The sequence below is a fragment of the Loxodonta africana genome, chromosome 2, assembly GCF_030014295.1.
Source record: "Loxodonta africana isolate mLoxAfr1 chromosome 2, mLoxAfr1.hap2, whole genome shotgun sequence".
Lineage (NCBI taxonomy): Eukaryota > Metazoa > Chordata > Mammalia > Proboscidea > Elephantidae > Loxodonta > Loxodonta africana.
In genome coordinates this window covers 59,726,933-59,752,073 of record NC_087343.1, presented here as the reverse complement: position 1 = coordinate 59,752,073, position 25,141 = coordinate 59,726,933, and the positions used below count along the sequence as shown (strand labels likewise).

At 39.1% G+C, this 25,141-nt stretch overlaps 1 protein-coding gene across 1 annotated transcript in view; it reads left to right on the top strand.

Moving 5' to 3' along the window:
- Positions 1-25,141, top strand: part of ANKRD55 (ankyrin repeat domain 55) — an 81,490-nt gene that overhangs the window by 5,258 nt on the left and 51,091 nt on the right. The window contains exons 2-3 of the mRNA XM_010588147.2: positions 12,959-13,089; positions 16,645-16,754. Coding sequence (XP_010586449.2) covers positions 12,959-13,089; positions 16,645-16,754 — 241 coding nt within the window. The remainder of the gene's footprint in view (positions 1-12,958; positions 13,090-16,644; positions 16,755-25,141) is intronic.

Genomic DNA, 25,141 nt, shown 5'->3' with positions numbered 1-25,141 from the left:
TTAACAGCTTTATTGAAATGTTATTCACACGTCAAACAATTCATCCATTTAAAGTGTACAAGTGAATGTTTTTAATATATGTATGCAACTATCATCACAATCAATTTTAGAATATTTTCATAACCTCAAAAAGAAATCCTGAACTTGTATGGCTCATTTTGGCTTTATTAAAATGCCATCTAATTATAAATTAACTGTAGACAGCAGGTACTTTTGATGAACACAAAATGTATACCTAACCTGTAGGAAACTTCATGGGTTTCCTTGACTATCATGCAGATGATTGTATGTGGATACCTGTCGAAATAAGAAGAGTGGAATTTTTTCCCCTTCAAGTTGAATATTATCCCTGCATATTACATGAATGAGGTATTTCCCATATTTCCATCGGGATAATAAGGGCCCTGGCAGTGTAGTGGTTAAGAGCTTGGCTTTTAACCAAAAGGTCAGCAGTTCAAATCTACCAGCTGCTCCTTGGGAACCCTATGAGGCAGTTCTGCTGTGTCCTGTAGGGTTGCTATGAGTTGAAACCGACTCAACAACACCTAATAACAACAACAACAATATACTTGCTTTAATTCTTAAGCATAAACGAGCATGCTATAAAAATATATGCTACTTCTGAAGGATGCATTTAAAGCTATTTTAAATGTGTTTTTATTTGTAAGACATTAAACATTACTTATTAAGAAATTGTTTATTATACTGTTCTGATTTAGTGGTAAAAGTGTTCTTGAGAATTTGCAAGTACCTTAGATTTTAAAACTGAATGAGAGAGAACATTGTATAGCCATCCTGCCATTCCTTTAGTGCAATACAATAAAACTCTGAAATTGAGACTTAAAAAAAGAAAGAAATCCTGTATTCTTTAGCTATCACTCCCCTGTACCTTCACCGCCCCCCGCCCAAGCCCTAAGCAAAAAAACAAAACACCAAACCCACTGTCCTCAAGTCAATTCCGACTCATAGTGACCCTATAGGACAGAGTGGAACTACCCCACAGAGTTTCCAAGGAGCGCCTGGTGGATTCAAACTGCCAATCTTCTGGTTAGCAGCTGTAGCTCTTAACCACTACACCACCAGGGTTTCCAAAGCAGCCCCAAGCAAATTGTTCTCTATAGATTTCCCTATTTTGGTCTTTCATATTAACAAAATCTTACCATATGTGGATTTTTGTGACCGACTTCTTTCACTTAGCTTGTTTTCAATGTTTATCTAAGTTGTAGCATGTATCAGTACTTCATTCCTTTTTATGGATGAACAATGCTCTATTGTATGGCTATATCACATTTTGTTTATCCATCCACCAGTTGATGGACATTTGGGTTGTTTTGACTTTGGGGCTATTATGAACAATGTTGCTATGTACAAACATGTACAAGTTTTTGTGTGAACAGGTGTTTTCAATTCTCTTCGGTACATACCTGGAAGTAGAATTTCGAAGTCATATGGTAACTCTTATGTTTAACTTTTTGAAAAACTGCCAAACTGTTTTCCACAGCAGCTGAACCATTTTATATTCTCAGCAGCAGTGTATGAGGCTCCAACTTCACATCTTGGCCAAAACTTGTTATTATCTGACTTTTTGATTCTAGCCCAGTAGGTATGAAGTGGTTTTGATTTGCATTTCCTGATGACTAAAAATGTTGAGCATTTTTCATGTGCTTATTGGTTCTTTGTCTGTCTTTCCTGGAGAAATCCCTATTCAAATCCTTTGCCCTTTTTTTTTTATCGGATTATTTGTCTTTTTACTGTTGCATTGTAAGAGTTCTTTAGATATTCTAGATACAAGTTCTCTATCATATATATGATTTATAAATATTTTCTCCCATTCAGTGGGTTTGTTCACTTTCTTGAAGTGAAAAAAAACTTCTTTGAAGTTCAAAATTTTTAATTTTGTTGAAGTTCAATTTATCTATTTTTTTTTTTTTTTCTTTTGTTGCTTGTGCTTTTGGTGTCATGTCTAAGAATCCTTTGCTAATTCAAGGTCATGAAGATTTACCCGCTATGTTTTCTTTTAAGAATTTCATAGTTTTAGCTCTTACATTTAGGTCTTTGATCCATTTTGAATTAATTTTTTAATATGGTGTGAGGTAAAGGTTCAACTTCATTCTTTTGTATGTGGCTATCCAGTTGCCCCAGCAGCATTTGTTGAAAGGACTATTCTTTCCCCCTTTGAATGAATGATCTTTGTACCCTTGTTGAAAACCACTTGACCATAGACGTATGGACTTATTTCTGGACTCTCAATTCTATTCCATTGACGTATGTGTCTATCTTTATGCCTCTATCACCACTGCTTTATAATAAGATTTGAAATCAAGAAGTATGTCTTCCTACTTTATTCTTCTTTTTTAAAGATTGTTTTGGGTAATCTGGGTCCCCTGAAATTCTATACAAATTTCAGAATAAGCTTGTCAATGTCTATAAAAAAGTCAGCTGGGATTCTGATATGGATTGTATGTTAGTCCTTGGTGCATGTTGCCATTTTAACAATATTAAGTCTTCTAATCCATGAATTTGAGATGTTTTTCCATTTATTTAGACTTTCTTTAATTTCTTTCAACAATGTTTTATAGCTCTTAGAGTATAAGTTTTGTACTTCTGTTTATTCCTAAATTTATTCCTAAGTATTTCATTATTTTGATGCTATTATGAATAGAATTGCTTTTTAATTTCATTTTGAATTGTTCATAGCAAGCAAAGAAAAATATAATTGATTTTTGCAAATAGATCTTGTATTTTGCAACCTTGAGGAGTTTGTTTATAAGTTTTAACAGTTTTTTAGTGGACTCCTCAGGATTTTTCTATATATAAGATCATGCCACCTGCAAATAGAGATAGTTGCACTTCTTGCCTTCCAATCTAGATATCTTTTCTTTCTTTTTCTTACCTAATTGCCCTGTCTAGAGCCCCCAGTACAGTATTTAATACAAGTGCTGAGAGCGGACATCCTTGTCTTGTATCTGATCATAGGGAAAAAGGATCCAATCTTTCAACACTAAGTACTGTGTTATTATAAAGGATTCCTTTATAATCCTGTTTATTTCTGTAAGGTCTGTAGTAACAAACCCTCTTTTATTTCTGATTTCTAGTCATTTGAATCTTCTCTCTTTTTTCTTGGCCAATTTAACTAAAGGTTTGTTATTCTTGTTGATTTTTTCAAAGAACTAGCTTTTGGTTTCATTGATTTTCTCCGTTATCACACTATTATCTACTTCATTAGCTCCTCACTGTAATCTTTATTATTGCCTTCCTTCGGTTTGCTTTAGGTTTAATTCTCTCTTCTTTTTTTCAATATCTTGAGGTAATTCATTCCTTGACTTTTTTTTTTATTGACTTTTATTGAGCTTCAAGTGAACGTGTACAAATCAAGTCAGACTGTCACATGTAAGTTTATATACACCTTACTCCGTACTCCCACTTGGTCTCCCCCTAATGAGTCAGCCCTTCCAGTCTCTCCTTTCATGACAATTTTGCCGGCTTCTCTCTCTCTCTATCCTCCCATCCCCTCTCCAGACAGGAGATGCCAACACAGTCTCAAGTGTCCACCTGATATAATTAGCTCACTCTTCATCAGCATCTCTCTCCTACCCACTGTCCAGTCCCTTTCATGTCTGATGAGTTGTCTTCGGGAATGGTTCCTGTCCTGTGCCAACAGAAGGTTTGGGGACCATGACCGCCGGGATTCCTTTAGTCTCAGTCAGACCATTAAGTATGGTCTTTTTATGAGAATTTGGGGTCTGCATCCCACTGATCTCCTGCTCCCTCAGGGGTTCTCTGTTGCGCTCCCTGTCAGGGCAGTCGTCAATTGTGGCCAGGCACCAACTAGTTCTTCTGGTCTCAGGATCATGTAGTCTCTGGTTCATGTGGCCCTTTCTGTCTCTTGGGCTCTTAGTTGTCGTGTGACCTTGGTGTTCTTCATTCTCCTTTGATCCAGGTGGGTTGAGACCAATTGATGCATCTTAGATGGCCGCTTGTTAGCATTTAAGACCCCAGACGCCACATTTCAAAGTGGGATGCAGAATGTTTTCATAATAGAATTATTTTGCCAATTGACTTAGAAGTCCCCTTAAACCATGGTCCTCAAATCCCCGCCCTTGCTCTGCTGACCTTTGAAGCATTCATTTTATCCCGGAAACTTCTTTGCTTTTGGTCCAGTCCAGTTGAGCTGACCTTCCATGTATTGAGTATTGTCCTTCCCTTCACCTAAAGCAGTTCTTATCTACTAATTAATCAGTAAAAAACCCTCTCCCACCCTCCCTCCCTCCCCTCCTCGTAACCACAAAAGTATGTGTTCTTCTCAGTTTATACTATTTCTCAAGATCTTATAATAGTGGTCTTATACAATATTTGTCCTTTTGCCTCTGACTAATTTCACCCAGCATAATGCCTTCCAGGTTCCTCCATGTTATGAATTGTTTCATAGATTCGTCACTGTTCTTTATCGATGCGTAGTATTCCATTGTGTGAATATACCACAATTTATTTACCCATTCATCCGTTGATGGACACCTTGGTTGCTTCCAGCTTTTTGCTATTGTAAACAGAGCTGCAATAAACATGGGTGTGCATATATCTGTTTGTGTGAAGGCTCTTGTATCTCTAGGGTATATTCCGAGGAGTGGAATTTCTGGGTTGTATGGTAGTTCTATTTCTAACTTTTTAAGGAAACGCCAGATAGATTTCCAAAGAGGTTGTACCATTTTACATTCCCACCAGCAGTGTACAAGAGTTCCAATCTCTCTGCAGCCTCTCTAGCATTTATTATTTTGTGTTTTTTGGATTAATGCCAGCCTTGTTGGAGATGGAATCTCATCGTGGTTTTAATTTGCATTTCTCTAACGGCTAATGATCGAGAGCATTTTCTCATGTATCTGTTAGCTGCCTGAATATCTTCTTTAGGGAAGTGTGTGTTCATATCCTTTGCCCACATCTTGATTGGGTTGTTTGTCTTTTTGTGGTTGAGTTTTGACAGAATCATGTAGATTTTAGAGATCAGGCGCTGGTCTGAGATGTCATAGCTGAATATTCTTTCCCAGTCTGTAGGTGGTCTTTTTACTCTTTTGGTGAAGTCTTTAGATGAGCGTAGGTGTTTGATTTTTAGGAGCTCCCAGTTATCTGGTTTCTCTTCGTCATCTTTGGTAATGTTTTGTATTCTGTTTATGCCTTGTATTAGGGCTTCTAAGGTTGTCCCTATTTTTTCTTCCATGATCTTTATCGTTTTAGTCTTTATGTTTAGGTCTTTGATTCAGTTGGAGTTAGTTTTTGTGCTTGGTGTGAGGTGTGGGTCCTGTTTCATTTTTTTGAAAATGGATATCCAGTTATGCCAGCACCATTTGTTAAAAAGGCTATCTTTTCCCCAATTAACTGACTCTGAGCCTTTGTCAAATATCAGCTGCTCATTCCTTGACTTTTAACCTATCTGAGTTTCTATGTTTAAAACGTGTTTCCTGTAGACAGCATATAGTTGGGACCTCTTTATTTATCCACCTAGACAATCTCTGTCCCTTAATTGGTGTATTTAGATCACTAACATTGTAAATTTCTCGTACTTATATCCATTCTTTTCTGTTAGGTTGCTTATTTCTTTCTAACTGAATTGTTGATGTTCTTCATTTAGTCTGGCCAATGATCTTTTCTTGGTTTTATGAATTCAAATAACTTCTCTCCATCTGTGGTTGGCCCTTTAATTTTGTTTATGGTGTCTTACATAGTATGAAAATTTTAATTTGAATATAATTGAACTTAATAAAATATTTTCTTTACAGATTGTGGCTTTTATACATCTTCTTTAAACCCATTGCCATCCCGTCAATTCCTACTCATAGCAACAATATAGGGCAGAGTAGAACTGTCCCATATGGTTTTTCCAAGGAGCAGCTGGTGGAGTTGAACAACTTACATTTCGATTTGCAGCCAAGCTCTTAGTCACTGTACCATCCGTGCTCTTTAGTAAGGCCTTATAAAACCTAACCCTTTGGTGACCCAATTATTTTCTGCTTTGAGTTTTTTGTTGATACCATGTGTTTTCATTATTAGAAGCATGCTGAATTATTGAGTCTGAATTTTTGGTAGGTAGCATGGATTTTTTTTTTCTTGCCCCCTCCCACAATCCTCCCACAAGCCTACCTTAAGTGTTTACTGGTACATATGAAGTACCACTAATTATACCCCAGAGTCCCTACCAGGTTCTATTGGTACATATGTGTAAAAAATAAAATTTTCAAAATTTCTATTTTTCCTACTAAAAATCCAGATACTTCATACAATACCCTGTTAAAACAGTAATTTGCGGTATATGCCTGTTTCTTCGGTTTCAAACAATCATAAAGGCCCCTGCCTGTGGCAACATGCTCTATCAGTGGTATAGCAGCTTCCCAATAAACCCCAGAGGCTGAAAAAGTTTCATGGTTGCCAGCATGAAAGGGTTAAGGTTACAAAGAGTCTTTTGTATTTTCTTTTAAACTCCTCTTTTTTAAAATTGTTAAACTTTGTTTTTCATGTTTGGTCTCTAATACATCTAGAATTTGTATTTATGTATGTATGGATCTTCTTTTCCAGTATCTTAAGAAGGTCCATCTGTTTGCTTTTAACTTATACGAGTCTTTATATTTAAAATATGTTTCCTGTAGAAGCCCTGGTGGTACAGTGGTGAAGCGCCCAACTGTTGACCAAAAGGTACCTGATTTAAACCCACCAGCTGCTCTGTAGGAGAAAGACGTGACAGTCTGCTTCCATAAAGATTTACAGCCTGGGAAACCCTATGGGGCAGTTCTACTCAGTCTTACAGGGTCACTATGAGTTGGAATCGACTTGACCGAAATGAGTTTCCTATACTCAACATATACTTGGGTCCCCCTTTCCTTTATATATAGCCAGTTGGTCAGCACCCTTTACTACCATACTACGCCCATTGCCACCCCCACATGTCTGTCAGTTTGTCATACTGTGGGGGCTTGCGTGTTGCTGTGATGTGGGAAAAAATGTCACCAGTATTCAGATACCAGCAGGGTCACCCATAGAAGACAGGTTTGAGCTGAGCTTTCAGGCTAAGACAGACTAGGATGAAGGACCCAACAGTCTACTTCTGAAAAGAATTAGCCCGTGAAAACCTTATGAATAGCAGTGGAACATTGTCTGATACAGTGCTGAAAGATGAGCCCCCCAGGTTAGAAGGCTGTCAAAAGACAACTGGGGAAGAGCTGCTTCCTCAAAGTAGAGTCGACCATAACGATGTGGATGGGGTAAAGCTTTTGGGACCTTCATTTGCTGATGTGGCACGACTCAAAATAAGAAGAAAGAGCTGCAAACATCCCTTAGTAATTGGAACCTGGAATGTATGAGGTACGGATCTAGGAAAATTGGAAATTGTCAAAAATGAAATGGAATGCATAAACATCGATATCTTAGGTATTAGTGAGCTGAAATGGACTGGTAGTGGCCATTCTGAATCAGACAATCATACGGTCTACTATGTCAGGAATGACAATTTGAAGAGAAACAGAGTTGCATTCATCTTCAGAAAGAACATTTCAAGATCTATCCTGAAGTACAATGCTTTCAGTGATAGGATAATATCCATACACCTACAAGGAAGACCAGTTAATACAACCATTATTCAAATTTATGCACCAACCACTAAGGCCAAACATGATGAAACTGGAGATTTTTATCAGCTTCTGCAGTCTGAAATTGATTGAACATGCAATTAAGATGCATCGATAATTACTGGTGATTGGAATGCAAAAGTTGGAAACAAAGAAGGATTGGTAGTTGGAAAATATGGCACGATAGAATTTTGCAACACCAACAACTTCTTCATTGCAAATACCTTTTTTCACCAACATAAAGAGCAACGATACACATGGGCCTAGCCAGATGGAACACACAGGAATCAAAACAACTACATCTGTGGAAAGAGACAATGGAAAAGCTCAATATCATTAGTCAGAACAAGGCCATGGGCCAACTACAGAAGAGACCATCAATTGTTCATATGCAACTTCAAGCTGAAACTGAAGAAAATCAGAGCAAGTCCATGAAAGCCAAAATACAACCTTGACTATACCCACCGGACTTTAGAGACCATCTCAAGAATAGATTTGACACATTGAACACTAATAACTGAAGACCAGACCAGTTGTGGAATAATATCAAGGGCATCATACATGAAGAAAGCAAGAGGTCATTGGAAAGACAGGAAAGAAAAGACCAAAATGGATGTCAGAGGAGACCCTGAAACTTGCTTTTGAATGTCAAGCAGCTAAAGCATAAGGAAGAAATGACAAAGTAAAAGAACTGAACAGAAGATTTCAAAGGGCCTCTCGAGAAGACAAAGTAAAGTATTATAAAGACACGTGCAAAGAGCTGGAGATAGAAAACCAAAAGGGAAGAACACTCAGCGTTTCTCAAGCTGAAAGAACTGAAGAAAAAATTCAAGCCTCAAGTTGCAATAGTGAAGGATTCTATCGGGAAAATATCCAATGACGCAGGAAATATCAAAAGAAGATGGAAGGAATACACAGAGTCATTATACCAAAAAGAAGTAGTCAACGCTCAACCATTTCAAGAGGTAGCATATGATCGGGATCCAATGGTACTGAAAGAAGAAGTCCAAGCTGTGCTGAAGGCATTGGCAAAAACAAGGCTCCAGGAATTGACGGAATATCAATTGAGATGTTTTGACAAATGGATGCCGCGCTGGAGGTGCTCACTCATCTATGTCAAGAAATATGGAAGACAGCTTCCTGGTCAACTGACTGGAAGAGATCCATATTTATGCCTATTCCCAAGAAAGGTGATCCAACCAAAGTGGAAATTTTTGGACAATATCATTAATATCACATGCAAGCAAAATCTTGCTGAAGATCATTCAAAAGCAGCTGCGGCAGTATATCCACAGGGAACTGCCAGAAATTCAGGCCAGAGTCAGAAGAGGACATGAAACTAGGGATATCTTTGCTGGTGTCAGATGAATCCTGGCTGAAAGCAGAGAATACCAGAAGGATGTTTACCTGTGTTTTATTGACTGCGCAAAGACATTCGACTGTGTGGATCATAACAAATTATGGATAACATTGCAAAGAATGGGAATTCCAGAACACTTGATTGTGGTCATGAGGAACCTGTACACAACAAGGGAATAATGAGTGGTTTAAAGTCAGGAAAGGTGTGCGTCAGGGTTGTATCCTTTCACCATAGCTATTCAATCTGTATGCTGAGCAAATAATCCATGAAGCTGGACTATATGAAGAAGAACAGGGCATCAGGATTGGAGGAAGACTCATTAATAACCTGCGTTATGCAGATGATACAACCATGCTTGCTGAAAGTGAAGAGGACTTGAAGCACTTACTGATGAAGATCAAAGACCATAGCCTTCAGTATGGATTACACCTCAACATAAAGAAAACAAAAATCCTCACAACTGGACCAATAAGCAGCATCATGATAAACAGAAAAAAGATTGAAGTTGTCAAGGATTTCATTTTACCTGCATCCACAATAAAGAGCCATGGAAGCAGCAGTCAAGAAATCAAAAGACACATTCATTGCATTGGGCAAATCTGCTGCAAAGGACCTCTTTAAAGTGTTGGAAAGCAAAGATGTCACCTTGAAGGCTGAGGTGGGCCTGACCCAAGCCATGATATTTTCAATCGCATCAAATGCATGTGAAAGCAGAACAATGAACAAAGAACACCAAAGAAGAATTGACACCTTTGAACCATGGTGTTGGACTGCCAAAAGAACGAACGAATCTGTCTTGGAAGAAGTGCGGCCAGAATGCCCCTTAGATGCAAGGATGGCGAGACTGTGTCTTACGCACCTTGGGCATGTTGTCAGGAGGGATCAGTCCCTGGAGCAGGACATCATGCTTGGTAAAGTACAGGGTCAGCGGAGAAGAGGAAGACCCTCAAAGAGGTGGATTGACACAGTGGCTGCAACAATGGGCTCAAGCATAACAACAATTAAAAGGATGGCACAGGACTGGGCAGTGTTTCATTCTGTTGTGCATAGGGTAATTATGAGTCCGAACTGACTCGACGGCACCTAACAACAACAACCCATTGCCACTGAGCTGATTCCAACTTATAGGACAGAGTAGAACTGCCCTATAGGTTTCCAAGGCTGTAAATCTTTATGTAAGCATACTGCCACATCTTTCTCCAGTGGGGCAAGCAGTGGGTTCACACTGCTGACCTTTTGGTTAGCAGCTGAGCGCTTTAACCACTGCACTACCAGGGCTTCTCACCATTTATTAATTAGCCCTTTTTTTCCCCTACTGATTTGTAATGTCACTTTGGTCATACACCAAGATTCCATATGGGTGTGTTTCCTCTGCTCACTTTTCTGTTCTGTTGATCAATTTATATGTTTAATCACTATAGTTTTACAGCAAATCTTGTTGGCTGATACGGCAACTTCTCCCTTCTTGTTCTACTTTAAAATTATCTTGATTTTTTTTGCACTATACTCTTCCAGATTAATTTTAGAACCATTTTTCTTCAATTTTTACAAAAACTTTGTTGGGTTTTATTGGGATTGCACTAAATTTATAGATTAATTTTCAGGAAACTGACATTTCTACTGTATTGAGTCTTCTCCTTCATCAACATGGTATACCTCTGTCTGTGTTAGGTCCTTTTTTATTTTATCCAATAAGTTTTATAATTTTTTCAAACCAAATCTTACTCTTCTTCTGTAAGATTTGTTCCTAAAAACCTTATATTTTTTGTTGCTATTGTTTTTCATTACTTGTGTCTTTGTTTTATTTATAGGAATATATTTTCTTTTTATATAGTAATTTTCATCCAGCAACAATGATCAACTCTTATTTGTTCTATCAGGTCTTTTTTGTGTGTGTGTGTGTGGTAGATTCTTTGTATTTTCTATAAAGATAGTCATATGAATATATCAGTTTGAAACAAACTTTGAAACTCAATTTGGAGATGAGTTTCCTACCTAAACCTCAGTCAAAGACATCTCACAGGGATTATTTTATAATTCAGATATACTTGTTCAATAACCATTCAGCCATGCATTTCAAAACTCTTTTTTCACAACTTCCAGTTTCCAGGTGCAGCACTAGGTGATAAGGATACAGTCACGTGCAAAAGAGGTGTGATTCCTCCTCTTTGGAACTTATAGCTTAGGAAGAAAGGCAAATTTTAAACGATGATCACCCCTAGTGAATAGAAAACTATAAAAATTTTTTTAAAAGTTTGTGAAAGAAAAATAAAGGAGGGTGAGAATTTGTAACATGGAGATCTAGTTTAGAATGGAAAGTCAGGGAGGCATTCTCTGAGGAAATAATACTTAAGCTAGGGTCTCAAGATGGTTATAAATTAGCCAGACAGAGCATGTAGCATTATGAATATAATGCCTAGAAATTCTTTCGCTTTTTTCTACTGAACACTTCAGATTCCCAGATTGCTTTGATAATTGTCTTTTGCCGCATGTGTCCTGATCATCCTTTTTTTTTCTCAGTAGTTATTAACTACCACCTATTGAAAAAAGAAAGAAAAGAAGAAAGGGAGAGGGAGAAGGTGAGGGAGGAGAGAGACAGAGCAACAAAGGAATTTGGCCACCATTTAAGACATAGCACTTTACTGATTGTTTTAACCATTTCCTGTTTCCGTCAAGTCGACTCTGATTCACGGTGACCTCATGTGTGTCAGAGTAAAACTGTCATAGGGTTTTCAATGGCTAATTTTTTGGAAGTAGATTACAAGACGTTTCTTTCAAAACGTCTCTAGGTGGACTCAAACTTCCAAACTTTTGGTTAACAGGCAAGTGTGTTAACTTTTTGCACCACTCAGGGACTCCTTACCCGTTACAGAGGCCTGAAAAAGTATTAGAAAAGGAAATAGGTGGAAAGAAACTGGATGGCAAGCTGCAGCCTTTCAATGAGAACAGCAGCCCAGGATTACCCATTCTCAGGGCTCTCTGAGGGCCATGGTTGTAGTTCACCCAGCAAAGAATCACAGCCACAATCAGCATGAATCTTCAACCAGAAGACAGCTAGACTAGTCTCAGCTGGGCAAAGGATCGTGTCTGCGGCTTGCTTTCTTTACCTGTACCAGCAGCCCAACAGAGTTGGTTGGAATACATAATGTCATCTCTATTTTTATTCAGAAAGAAGGCACATTTTAAAAAAACAACAACAAAACTGCCTTGGCCCTCAAACACCTATATTGATTCCAAAAAAAGAAAAGTATTCAGGAAAGGTAGCCCCTTTCAGCAAGAATTTGTGGAACCGGAGGCTAGGCTATCATTGCCGCCCTATACCACCTACACCCTCTAATAAAAGCTATGCTGAACCTGTCGGACTGGTTGGAATTACTTTCCAAAGGCCCTTCCAGATTCTTTATTGTTCAGGCAACCAAAAAACCAGTTGCCATGAAGTTGATTCCACCTAATGGCAACCCCATGTGTGTCAGAGGAGAACTGTGCTCCATAGGGTTTTCAATAGCTGGTGTTTTCAGAAGTAGATCTCCAGGCCTTTCTTCTGAGGTGGCTTCAGGTAGACTCAAACCTCCAAACTTTCAGTTAGCAGATAAGCGTGTTAACCGTTTGCACCACCCAGAGACTCCTCTTCACACACTCAGGATAAAACCTGCCTGTTATGTCCAAATTTATGCTGATCTCTAAGGTAGAAATAAGCAATTTTTATCATTAGCGCAAAAGGAAACATTTTAATTAACCTCTTATTGAAAAATTACACAAGATTAAATAAGACCAGAAGTTTTTTACTTATATGAAATAAAATATTCTTACTTTATATAATTGGAGCAGCTATTGTCTTCATCTCTCTTAAGTCCCACACAGCACAACAGCTGGACTTGTATTGTGTTATTTATCTACAAGAAGAAAAGTAAATGAACAGACAAAGTCTACTCATAAATTTAACAAGCCAAATGTTTTTTTAAAAAGCTGTTGAAATGTTTCATTCCAGGGTGCACACCCTTGATGCATGCGGTTTCTGGACGTCAAGTGGACACAGTGAAGCTGCTGCTGAAGATGGGAGCCAATATCAACACACAGGATGCTTACGGTCGCACAAGTTTATGCCTGGCAACCTACCTGGTACCAACGTGTGTCTGTCGTAAGGGTTAAGGAGTGGGATGTGCTAAAGGTCTCTTTAAGGAGTTGCATGAGGGAAGTCTGCCTGTAGGCATCATGGTGTCTGGACCTTTTGTGTAGCTCCCCACAGTAGGACCTTGTCCCTGGTTCTTCTGAGGCTCCCTGGGAAAGGGGTCAGTGTCCCAGGAACTGCACCGTGAAGCCCACCACTCCCTCCTGCAATGTTCGAAGTCAAGTATTAAAGGAAAACTTAGCAAAAGGGGCACTTAGAAAGTAAGTCTTAATCACTCCAACTCATTAATAAATAACCTCATTATAGATGTGTAGCCTTAGGCAAATCACTTCACTTTTTTATGCTTCTTCCCTCATATATTTCACAAATATTATTAGTGAGAATACTGTTTACTTTGCAAAAAAATGTTTGTCACAATTAAAAGAAAAAGCATATGTGGAATCAACCAGCACAGAGGAGGCACCAAAATTATTTCTTGACTCTGAATATTGACCATTGGTTTCAGATATATTCAATGGTGTTCTGAGTTTTTCTGAAGAAAACCACATACACACAGTTCCAGGAAATGTTGCAAAATGATAAAAAAAATGTTTCAAACGCGGCCCCACCAAAAGATCTGTTTTTCAAAAATTGTAAAACTTTGGCAAACCTAAAAATTTGTTTAATATGCCTTTCTTTTGGGTGTCTTGGTCATATTTTTTTCCTTTTAATTACAGAATTTGATGACTTGGACATTAACAACTAAAAACAGGTTTAATACATCAGTAAGCTATGAGTCATGACTGGCAATGCCAGAAAAACATTTGCTTCTCCTAAGATTTAGATATTATTGGTCAATTCTATAAAACCATATTCAATACCATAACCTATGATTTCTTTTAATTTTATTCTGGTAAAATATATATAACAAAGAGTTTGCCATTTCAACCATTTTTAAGTGAACAATTCAGTGATGTTAATTACATCCACCACGTTGTCCTACCATCGTCACTGCTTCCAAAAGTTTTTCATCACTCTAAATAGAAACTCAGTACCCTTTCAGCAGTAACTCCTGTTATCTCCTTCCCCCAGCCCCTGGTAACCACTAATAAACTTTGCTCTCTGTGCATTCGCCTATTCTAAATATTTCATATCAGCGGGATCATACAATATCTGTCTATTGTGTCTGACTTGCTTCACTCAGCATAGTGTTTTCAAGGTTCATCCATTTAATAGCATGTATCAGAATTTCATTTTCTTTATAGCTGAATAATATTCCATTGTATGTATATAACACATTTTGTTTATCCATTCATTTGTTGATGGACACTTAGGTTGTTTCCACCTTTTGTCTATTGTGAATAATGCCGCAGTGAACATTGGCGTACAAGTATCTGTTTGAGTTCCTGCTTTGAAGTCTCCTGGGTATATACCTAGGAGTGAAATTACTGGGTCATGTGGTAATTATGTATTTAGCTTTTGGAGGAACCATCAAACTGTAAATGGCCGCACCATTTTACATCCCCACCAGCAATGCACATGGGTTCCAATTTCTCCACATTCTTGTCAACATTTGTTATTTTCCATTTTTCTGATAATAGTCATCCTAGCAGGTGTGAATTGGTATCTCATTGTGGCTTTGATTTGCATTTTCCTAATGACTAATGATGTTGAGCATCTTTTCATGTGCTTATTGGCCATTTGTATACCTTTTTTAGAGAAATGTCTGTTCAAGTCCTTTGCCCATTTTTTAAAATTGAGTTGTTTGGCTTGTTGTTGTTGAATTGTAGAAATTCTTTACATATTCTGGATATTAAAACTTTATCAGATCTGTGGTTCCCAAAATTTTCTCCCAATCTGTAGGTTATCTCTTCGCTCTCTTGATAAACTCATTTGATATGCAAAAATTGTTTATTTTGATGAAATACAATTTCTTTATTTTTCCTTATGTTACTAGTGCTTTTGGTATCATATCTAAGAATCCATTGTTAAAAACAAAGTCTTAAAGCTTAACCACTATACTTTCTTCCGCCAGTTTTATGGGTTTGGTTCTTATATTTAGACCATTGATCAATATTGAGTTCATTTTTATATATGATGTGAAGTATGAGTTCAGCTTTATTCTTTTGCATGTAGAGATCCAGTTGTCCCAGTACCATTTATTGAAGAGACTTTTCTTTCCCCGTTGAACTGACTTGGCACACTTGTCAAAGATCAGTTGGCCATAGATGTATACAACCTATGGATTTTGAAGTGCTTTTGCTGATAAATTTTTTCCCAGACTTTTTAGGACCAAAATGTTATTTTCTTATCCTTATCTTTTTTATTCTTCTCCATACATTTCTAACATTTTGATTGTTACTGCTTCTAATATTATCTTAGGGGAAAATTTTCAGTCATTTTTCTCATTTTGCTGACTTAATGTAACACAATCTTGAGGCTTAATTATACACAAATGGAGGACAGCAGGAAGCCTGCTTCTGAACAAAACAGAGAGTTATCATATTATTCTCCGTAATAATATTTTTATCTATTTATGAGTCTGTTTATAACTGAGTGAGTAACCTAAGTGGTTCTGAATGAATGTGGGAGGAATTCTTCTCAACACGTGAGTAGGGTTGGACTTAAAGAAGTATGGAATAGAGAGTAAGGGCTGGTCTGAGATTAAACCTACCCTTTGAGATGGGCGATACGGTGGGGAAATGACCTAGCTTTAAGTGCTTAGTCAAGAAGGGGACAAGCATGGGATGTGGCAATATCAGTTCTCAATCTAAGGAATTAGTAGACAGTAGGGAGTTCGCACAAAGTTTCTTTGGGAATCCTTATGTGGGTAAAGCATAGCACTGGACAACGCTTGGAGGGTGCTGGGGGTACCCCCATATTCAGGTATTTGAATTGTCAGCATCAGAAAGAACAATCAACAAGATGACAGGATCCCAGCCACTGAAGTGAGGCTTAGATTAGGATTCTAGGTTTTAGGAGGGAGACTGATGTAGAATAAGCAAGACTTTATCCTTGTGGGTATTAGAACAGACACTTGGAAGCTAGGACCAAGGCCCATTTATCATAAAAGTGGCATAGGATGGAAGTTAAAATTCAGGAATTATGCAGGAATCGAATTTTCAGAATTGGACCATGACATACAAGTCAGACCATTGACAAGAATGATTTGGAGCTAAGCTCACAAACAGAGAGGCTGGAGATGGTTAATCATTTCTCCTGTGCCATATATTGCCCAGGAGCTGGTACAGTCTGAGCATGTAAGTAGAATACCACTGAGTGGCCCTCGAAATGGGTAGGGGAGTGAAGGATGCAGGGTCTAAGAATCAGTCCACCTCTGACAGCTATTCCATCACGGGTCTTCCAGAAAACTTGGGAATTCACACTTCAAGACCTTCAGCCCTCTGTTGAGTTGTCTAATTTGGGGGTGTGGTCCTTAACCATTTCAAGTCAAAGAAAAAATATTTTTAGCCAAATCAAAAACGAAAGGGAAAGAACACTAGAGAAAGTTTGTTGGAATATGTGGGGTTGTGTTATATAACGATATGGTTGCTCTTATACTTCAGGGTTGGCTCGAGGGCTGTGTGAGCCTGCTCAGAAATGGTGCCAAGCACAATATCCCTGATAAAAATGGTCGTCTGCCACTGCATGCTGCCACTGCCGAGCCCGATGTAAGGTAAGTAACCAGTTTGGCACAGCATTCAGGTGGGCAAGAACCCAACTTATATTACAGGGTCATTCAATCCATCCCTCTGTGGCTAACAAAAATAAAATCCATCCATTACTTTGAAGTTACAGCGGAAAAGATCACATCTAAGTAAATCAAAATATCTTGAATAGTCTTAATCTTTAATCTCATTCCCCTCCTACTTCAATAAAACCCTTTTCTCCTTGTCCTTGATTTAAAATGTCATTTGTCATCATCTGAATTTATATATTTATTCATTCAGTTAATCAGTCAGTCATTAATGATTCAATAAATATTTATTGAGTGCTTATTTTTTTATTATACGCCAAACACTGTTCTAGGCCCTAACAGCTCCATAGTAAGCAAAATAGCTTCTCTGACCTCATAAAGCTTAGATTCTAGTGGAGTTAAGCAACACATTAGAAAACAAATAAGACAATTTCAGATAGTTATGAGTGCTAGGAAGAACATCAAATTGAGTGAAAGAGCAATGACGGAGCGGAAAGATTAATGTCTAAGCCCTGAGTCATGCCAGTGTTTATGGGTTGGGAGGAGGAAAAGAACTTAGCAAAGGAGACTGAGGCAGGGAGACTAAAGAGTTAGGAGGAAAACCAGAAGTGTGTGCTCCTCAAAACCATGTGAAGAAGTATATTCAAATAAATTGGATAATCAAGAAGATCACATTTTTGTAAAGCAATTAAGGAAGAATTTTGCCCAGGCCAAGTATAATACTAGCTTCCCCATCCCTCTGTAGCTAAAGGACCTCCTTCTCCATTCTTCTGAAAAACTTCAGAGCAGATGATAACAGCATTTCCCACTGTGGAATAGGGAACAGTCTGGCCTCTTCCTTAACCTCTGCTGTACAGAACAAGCCTCTGACAGGGATTTAACATTCCCCAGTCCTAGGCCACAGGCCAGCACCACAGAAAGCATGTTCTGTGGGCCTCACCCTTTATTTACATCTTATGTCCAGAACTAAAACCTAAAGCACTGTGCCATCTGGGAGATACCAAGGTCATAAGCTCCTGGGTTGAGAGATAACAGGATTTCTTCATTTCAATCTGCTTTACAGTAAAATAAAAAGGGTTGGGAAATTCCAAAACTATTCCCAAAGCTCTCCTCTTATCATCACTGGATTGTATACAGAAATAACAGAAAACTAGGATTTACTCAAAGCCCAACAAAACAAGGAAGTTTAGAGAAGAGGCAGCAAGCCCAGATAGCTAACTATCAATAAACATTGTAAGGGAATGACTCCCTTTTGATATTAGACAAAAAAGAATGACCTTTCTTGACAACTCACATAAATACTTAGTCACGAAAAATCATACTTTTTTCCCCCATAGAGATCTAAGTTTCAGATATACCTCTTTAGATGATTCTACTTTGATTTCCTCTACTTAACGCTCTTTTCTGCCTCATTCAAAGTGTTGTTGTTGTTGTTGCTAGGTACCGACTCATAACGACCCAATGTACAGAACACTGCCTGGTCCTGCGCCATCCTCACAATCCTTGTTATGCTTGAGTTCACTGTTGCAGCCACTGTGTCAATACATCTCATTGAGGGTTTTTCTCTTTTTCACTGACCCTCTACTTTACCAAGTATGATGCCCTTCTCCATGGACTGATCCCTCCTGATAACACGTCCAAAGTATGTGAGACATAGTTTCACCATCCTTGCTTCTAAGGAGCATTCTGGCTGCGCTTTTTCCAAGGCGGATTTGTTTGTTCTTTTGGTGGTCTGTGGTATATTCAATGTTCTTCACCAACAGCACAGTTGAAAGCATCAATTCTTCAGTCTTCCTTATCCATCATCCAGCTTTCACATGCATATGTTGTTGTTGCTGTTAGGTGCCATCAAGTCGATTCCAACTCACTGTGACCCTACGTACAACAGAACAAAACACTGCCCGGTCCTGCACCATCGTCACAATCCTTGTCATGCTTGATCCCATTGTTGCAGGCACTGTGTCAATTCATCTCATTGAGGGTTTTTCTGTTTTTCACTGACCCTCTATTTTACCAAGCATAATGTCCTTCTCCAGGGCCTGATCCCTCCTGATGACATGTCCAAAGTATGTGAGACGTAGTTTCACCATCCTTGCTTCCAAGGAGCATTCTGGTTGCACTTCCTCCAAGACAGATTTGCTTGTTCTTTTGGCAGTCCATGGTATATTCAATGTTCTTCGCCAACACCACAATTCAAAGACGTCAATTCTTCTTTCGTCTTCCATATTCATCATCTACCATTCACATGCATCTAAGGCTTGTGACCATGGCTTGGGTCAGGCACACCTTAAACTTCAAGGTGATATCTTTGCTTTTCAACACTTTAGAGAGATCTTTTGCAGCAGATTTGCCCAATTCAGTGCATCTTTTGATTTCTTGACTGCTGCTTCCAAAATCCAAGGAAAATGAAATCCTTGACAACTTCAATCTTTTCTCTCTTTATCATGATGTTTCTTATTGATCCAGTTGTGAGGATTTTTGTGTTGAGGTGTAATTCATACTGAAGGCTGTGATCTTTGATCTGCAATTTCTTCGTCTTTGGCCTCAGTGGTTGGTGCATAAATTTGAATAATAGTAATATTAACTGGTCTTCCTTGTAGGCGTATGGATATTGTCCTATCACTGACAGCATTGTACTTCAGGATAGATCTTGAAATATTCTTTTTGACTGTGAACGCAAGGCCATTTCTCTTCAAGTTGTCGTTTGCGGCATAGTAAACTCCGCCGATTCAAAACGGCCAATACCAGTCCATTTTAGTCTGTCTTAGTCTGAAAGCTCGGCTGAAATCTGTCCACCATGGGTGACCCTGCTGGTATTTGAATACTGGTGGCATAGTGTCCAGCATCACAGCAACATGCAAGCCCCCAGAGTATGACAAACTGACAGGCATGTGGAGGTCACTCAGAGTAGTCATTTCAAAACCTATCTAACTAATTCTGAAAGATAGAATCCTGCTTTAGTTATGGGAATGATAGCTGTTGTAAACAAAGCCAAAAATTTAGTGTTTTAACGCTATAAAATTTCTTTCTTCCACATGTAACAGTCCTATGCAGGTCCTCCATGTGGTGATTCAAAGACTTAAGCTTCTTCTATCTTGTGGCTCCATCATTCCCTCAAAAACTAAACCAGTTGCCATCGAGTCAATTCCAACTCATAGCAACCCTATAGGACAGAGTAGAGCTACTCCAAAGGGTTTCCAAGCTGGTGGATTTGAGCTACCAACCTTTTGATTAGCAGTTGTGGCTCTCAACCACTGTATCACCAGGGTTTCCGTCATTCCCCAGGATCACTGAATTCTCTTCACCCAGCCTGCAGATGGGGAAAGAATCAAGAAGCCCCATTCATTTTTTAAAATCTTAGCCTACAAATGACACACTTCACTTCTCACATTTCATTAATGAGGACATTAAAATAAATTTTACAGGTTCTATAACAGTGGGGCCTAGGAATACAGCAGATCCCCTGGCTACCTTCACACATATATTAGGCAATTACTTATCTTCTCTATGCCTCAGTGTCCTCATCTATAAAATGTAGATAGGAACATTAGCTACCTTATAGGGTTATGGGGAAAAGTAAATGAGATAGTACATAGAAAGCACTTAGAACTTTGCTTGGCACATGATAAATAATCAATGGCATTTATTATCATCATCATAGTTACAAGCTAAAGTGAAGACCCATATGCTTTAGTGGTCAGCTGCGATGGTCTCAAGTTGTGTCCACTTAGGAAAATTGAGCAGCCAAATAGGCTTGCATGGCTTAACGGAAGGTCACTCCCCTTTGCATTATGGCTGTAGGATTAGGAAGTACCTACAAGCCAGACCAAGTTTTTTTTTTTTTCTCTTTGAAAATTCTGAGTTCATGCTAAAGTACCAATGGGTGATTGAAGCCCAAGTTCTCTGTGGAAGACATAGATGTTAGTTTCTGTTTTAAAAAACTAAAGCAGATGTTATCAAACTCTGCCATGGCCATAAAAATTCTCAATGAAACAACTATAAAATAATTATAAGTGATGTAATCCCCTGGGGAATCCTCTAAGGAAAGCTAGTTTCCAAATGTTCTCTACATAACTAAACTAGTTGATTTATTATATGGGCTGTTAAGGGCTAATCCAATTAATTAATTGCTAAACATTTACCAGAAATAATGATTTGGGTTTTGGAATAGTTGATCTTAACCTTTGGGCTTTATTCATTACTGCAGATAGCATTACTATAACTAAAGAGAGATTTTTAAATATTTGTTTCGTTGTTACTGAGAATATACAAATATACACAACAAAACATATACGAATTCAACCATTTCTACATGTACAACTCAGTGATATTGACTACATTCTTCCAGTTACGCAACATTTTCACCCTCCTTTTCTGAGTTGTTCCTCCCCCATTTGGAAACCCTGGTGGTATAGTGGTTGAGAACTACGACTGCTAACCAAAAGTTCAGCAGTTCAAACTCACCAGGTACCCCTTGTAAACCGTATAGGGCAGTTCTACTCTGTCCTATACGGTCACTATGAGTCGGAATTGACTTGATGGCAACAGGTTTTTTTTTTTTTGTATCTATATGGGATCAGATTGACAATAGCAGCTAGAAAGATTTGACTGGAAGCTTAGAGGGCCGTGAATTTATGTTAATGGGGGAGGAACAACTCAGAAAAGGAAGGTGAGAACGGTTGCATGAACATTAAGCTCAACCATTCAGTTCACTCAAAACTCCCTACCCACTTTTGTTAGTGCATATACACCTGTATTTTTCCACTAATTGTAAACAGTATGTACAGGCCACCTTACTTGTGCTCAGGTATTTTAAAATCTTCTAACCCTTACATTTCCAAACAGCAGGCTCCTTCCACTTGGTGCTCGCTGGTGGTTATTCAGAGTGAAGCGTCACACTGAAAAAAAAAATACTGAAGCTGCTTATAAACAAGCCAAGAGGATGCTTCAATTAGCCCTTTGCCTCCAGAGGGATTTTAGTTCTCTGGTGGAAACAACTGCCTAGCAAACCAATCAGTTCCAGTTTTTATCCTTCCCTAAGCTACAACTCAGTGGGGATCTAAGCTGATGCAGGGATAAGTGATTTATAATTATGGACATGAAGGCAAGTTGGATTGACAAAAGCAAAAAAGGATGCCCCTGCCTGCTTTGAACCCTCTGCTTCTCAGCAGGTTGAAGTTTCCTCCCTTTCAGTTCTCCATGGCTTTTCTCCTTCCTTGGCTGGGACATTCAGAGGGTGCCAGTGTGAAAGAGGGGGCAGGATCATTAAGACAAAGCTCCAAAGAATACGGGGTTGTGTTTGTACAACGCTGTGCATGCTAGGGTTGGAAGGCTAGCAGCAATTTCCTCTGAAAGCAGCCACAGGGCTCTCTGAAGGTCTTTTTCATGATCTCCATGGTTACAGGCAGATTTCTTTTTTTTTTTTTTTTCTTTGCCGAAGAACCAGCAGACCTCTTTTCATCTCTCTTGACTACAGCCAGAGGGAGGAAGGAAATAATTTCTTTGAGATCCTGTTCCCTAGTTAACAGGTAATACGTTCTTACCTACAAGCGGCTGTTTCATTACAGCATACTCTCACACCCTGGCAACCTCAGGGACAGGGAGGGGAGGCAGTTGGCTTGTGGACCATTTTTCCCACCTATCACTGGGCTGGCCAGTTCAAAGTCTGGGAGCCCAAAGGACAAGCAAAACAGAGAAATTCATGAAAACAAGTACCTCCAGGATGCTTCAAGCTGATCTTTCTCTGGCCCTTCAATCACCTAATGGCAGTCAGGAGAGACAGAAAATAGAGGGCAGGAGTTTTTAAAAAATCACTACATAGAACTTACTGTGGCATGTAAAGTGCTTTGTATGCATTAACTCATTCAAATTCACAACAAATCTTTTAATAGTATTCTTATCCCTATTTTATAGAAAGAAAACGCAGTCACTGAGAGAATCATAGCTTGCCCACAGCCAGTCAGCTAGTCGATAGTGGAGCAGGGAGTGGCACAGGGGTGATCTGGCTCCAGCATCTATGCTCTTGTCACCCACGACACTGTCTGTGTTGGAAGATCCCTGCTGAGGATCCCAGTCTGCCATCCAGGTACCTTGGAGGAGGTAGGCCTTACATGGTAACTGCTGCCTTCAAGATCTGAGAGCAGGACAGAGTTTAAGCTGGTGGTAAAAGGAGACTGGGCTGGAGCTTGTGGAAGAAATACTTCCCAGGCCACCACAGCACAAAATTAAGAGGACTGCAAGTCTTTTGGTAATTTAGACAGATGTGGGGCAAGTATCTTGCAGGTCATCTCTGCACCACGGAATGGCAAGAAGCAAGAAGGCACTAGGCTGGAAAGCTTATGCTTGGTTTCTAATTCAGGCTGGATCACCAAGGCATTGTGGGATGGCTTTGGCAAGCAATTTAAGGCCTCAAGTTCCTTGATCTCATAATATAAGAAGGTCGTATGAAAGGTGGGTGAGGAGGAGGGAAAGGGATATGTTGAAGGAAAAAGGGAGGGAGACTCAATCTTTTTCTGTGTAAATGTGTATCCAGCTTTGAATATCAATGAATCTTAGAGCCAGGCAATACAGACTGGGATGTATTAATCGGGGTCGAGACAGGGGAGACATGGAATGTTAAAAGTAGATAGAGAGACAGCTACCATCAAGTCAGCTCCAACTCACAGCAACCTTACGTACAAAGGAGCGAAGCACTGCCTGGTCCTACATCACACTCATGATCACCAGCACGTTCAAGCCTATCCTTATGGCTATTGAGCCAATTCATCTCACTGAGGGTCTTCCTCACCCTCGCTGAGCCTCTGCTTCACCAAACATGATGTCCACCTCCTGATGGTGTTTCCAAAGGAAGTGAGTTGGACAATGTTCTATTGTGACCCGTAGGGTGTCAATGGCTAATTTTTGGAAGCAGATAACCAGGTCTTTCTTCCTAGAGTGTCTTAGTCTGGAAACTGCACTGAGGCCTGTCCATCATGAGTGACCCTGCTGATATTTGAAATACCGGTGACATAGCTTCTAACATCACAGCAACATGTAAGCCATCACAGTACGACAAACTGACAAACAGGTGGTAGTTGAAAGAGATAACTGGAGTTTAATGAAGGATTATCTACAATAAGGGGTCCATGGATGGTGTAAAAGGAGCCTAGGTGGTACAGTGGTTAAGCATTTGGCTACTAATCAAAAGGTCAGCAGCTTGAATACTCCAGTCACTCTGCAGGAGAAAGATGTGGCAGTCTGCTTCTGTAGCCTTGGAAGCCCTATGGGGTGCTTCTTTTTTCTTTTTTTGTTTTTTCATAAGATCTGAAAGTTTTTATTATATATTCAATTTTATATCACATTTGGAATTTAGAAAATATATCTCTAGACCAAAATATTTAGAAATGACACTTTTAAAAGGATTTTTTGAGAGAAGTTTAAGAATAAATTCAAAATTTAGAGAACAGTTCCAATATGGGATAAAGAAATGCCCAAAGTGCCTCCACCCTTCTACATCATTTCTTTTTCTTTTCTTTTTTTTATTGTACTTTAGATGAACGTTTACAGAGCAAATTAGTTTCTTACTAAACAATTAATACACATATTGTTTTGTGACATTGGTTGCCAACCCCACAACATGTCAATGCTCTCCCCTTCTTGACCTTGGCTTTCCCATTTCCAGCTTTTCTATCCCCTCATGCCTTCTTGTCCTTGCCCATGGGCTGGTGTGCCCATTTAGTCTCCTTTTGTTTTATGGGCCTGCCTAATCTTTGGATGAAGGATGAACTTCACGAGTGACTTCAGTACTGAGTTAGAAGGCCATACTCTAAGGGCTTCTCCAGTCTTTGCGGGCCAGCAAGTCAGGTCTTTTTTTGTGAGTTAGAATTTTGTTCTACATTTTTCTCCAGCTTTGTACAGGACAAAAAACAATTATTTTAGAGCCTCTTCCCACCCGAAGAAGCTGAGGCCAGGATTCAGAAAGGACAAAGGAGATGCCCCACTTGCAGTTATAGCCACCATTCCTTTAAAATCTGTATATCAGGAGTTTCACCTCTGTTATGTCATTCAATCCACATCTCCATCAAGGTTATTTTCCCAATTATATCAATGAGGATCACGAAGCTCAGACAGGCCCTGCAATGATTTTAGAGCCTCTTCCCACCCGAAGAAGCTGAAGCCAGGATTCAGAAAGGACAAAGGAGATGCCCCACTTGCAGTTATAGCCACCATTCCTTTAAAATCTGTATATCAGGAGTTTCACCTCTGTTATGTCATTCAATCCACATCTCCATCAAGGTTATTTTCCCAATTGTATCAATGAGGATCACGAAGCTCAGACAGGCCCTGCAATGATGTGGCCAGAAACTGCTAAGACTAGATTTCCTGTT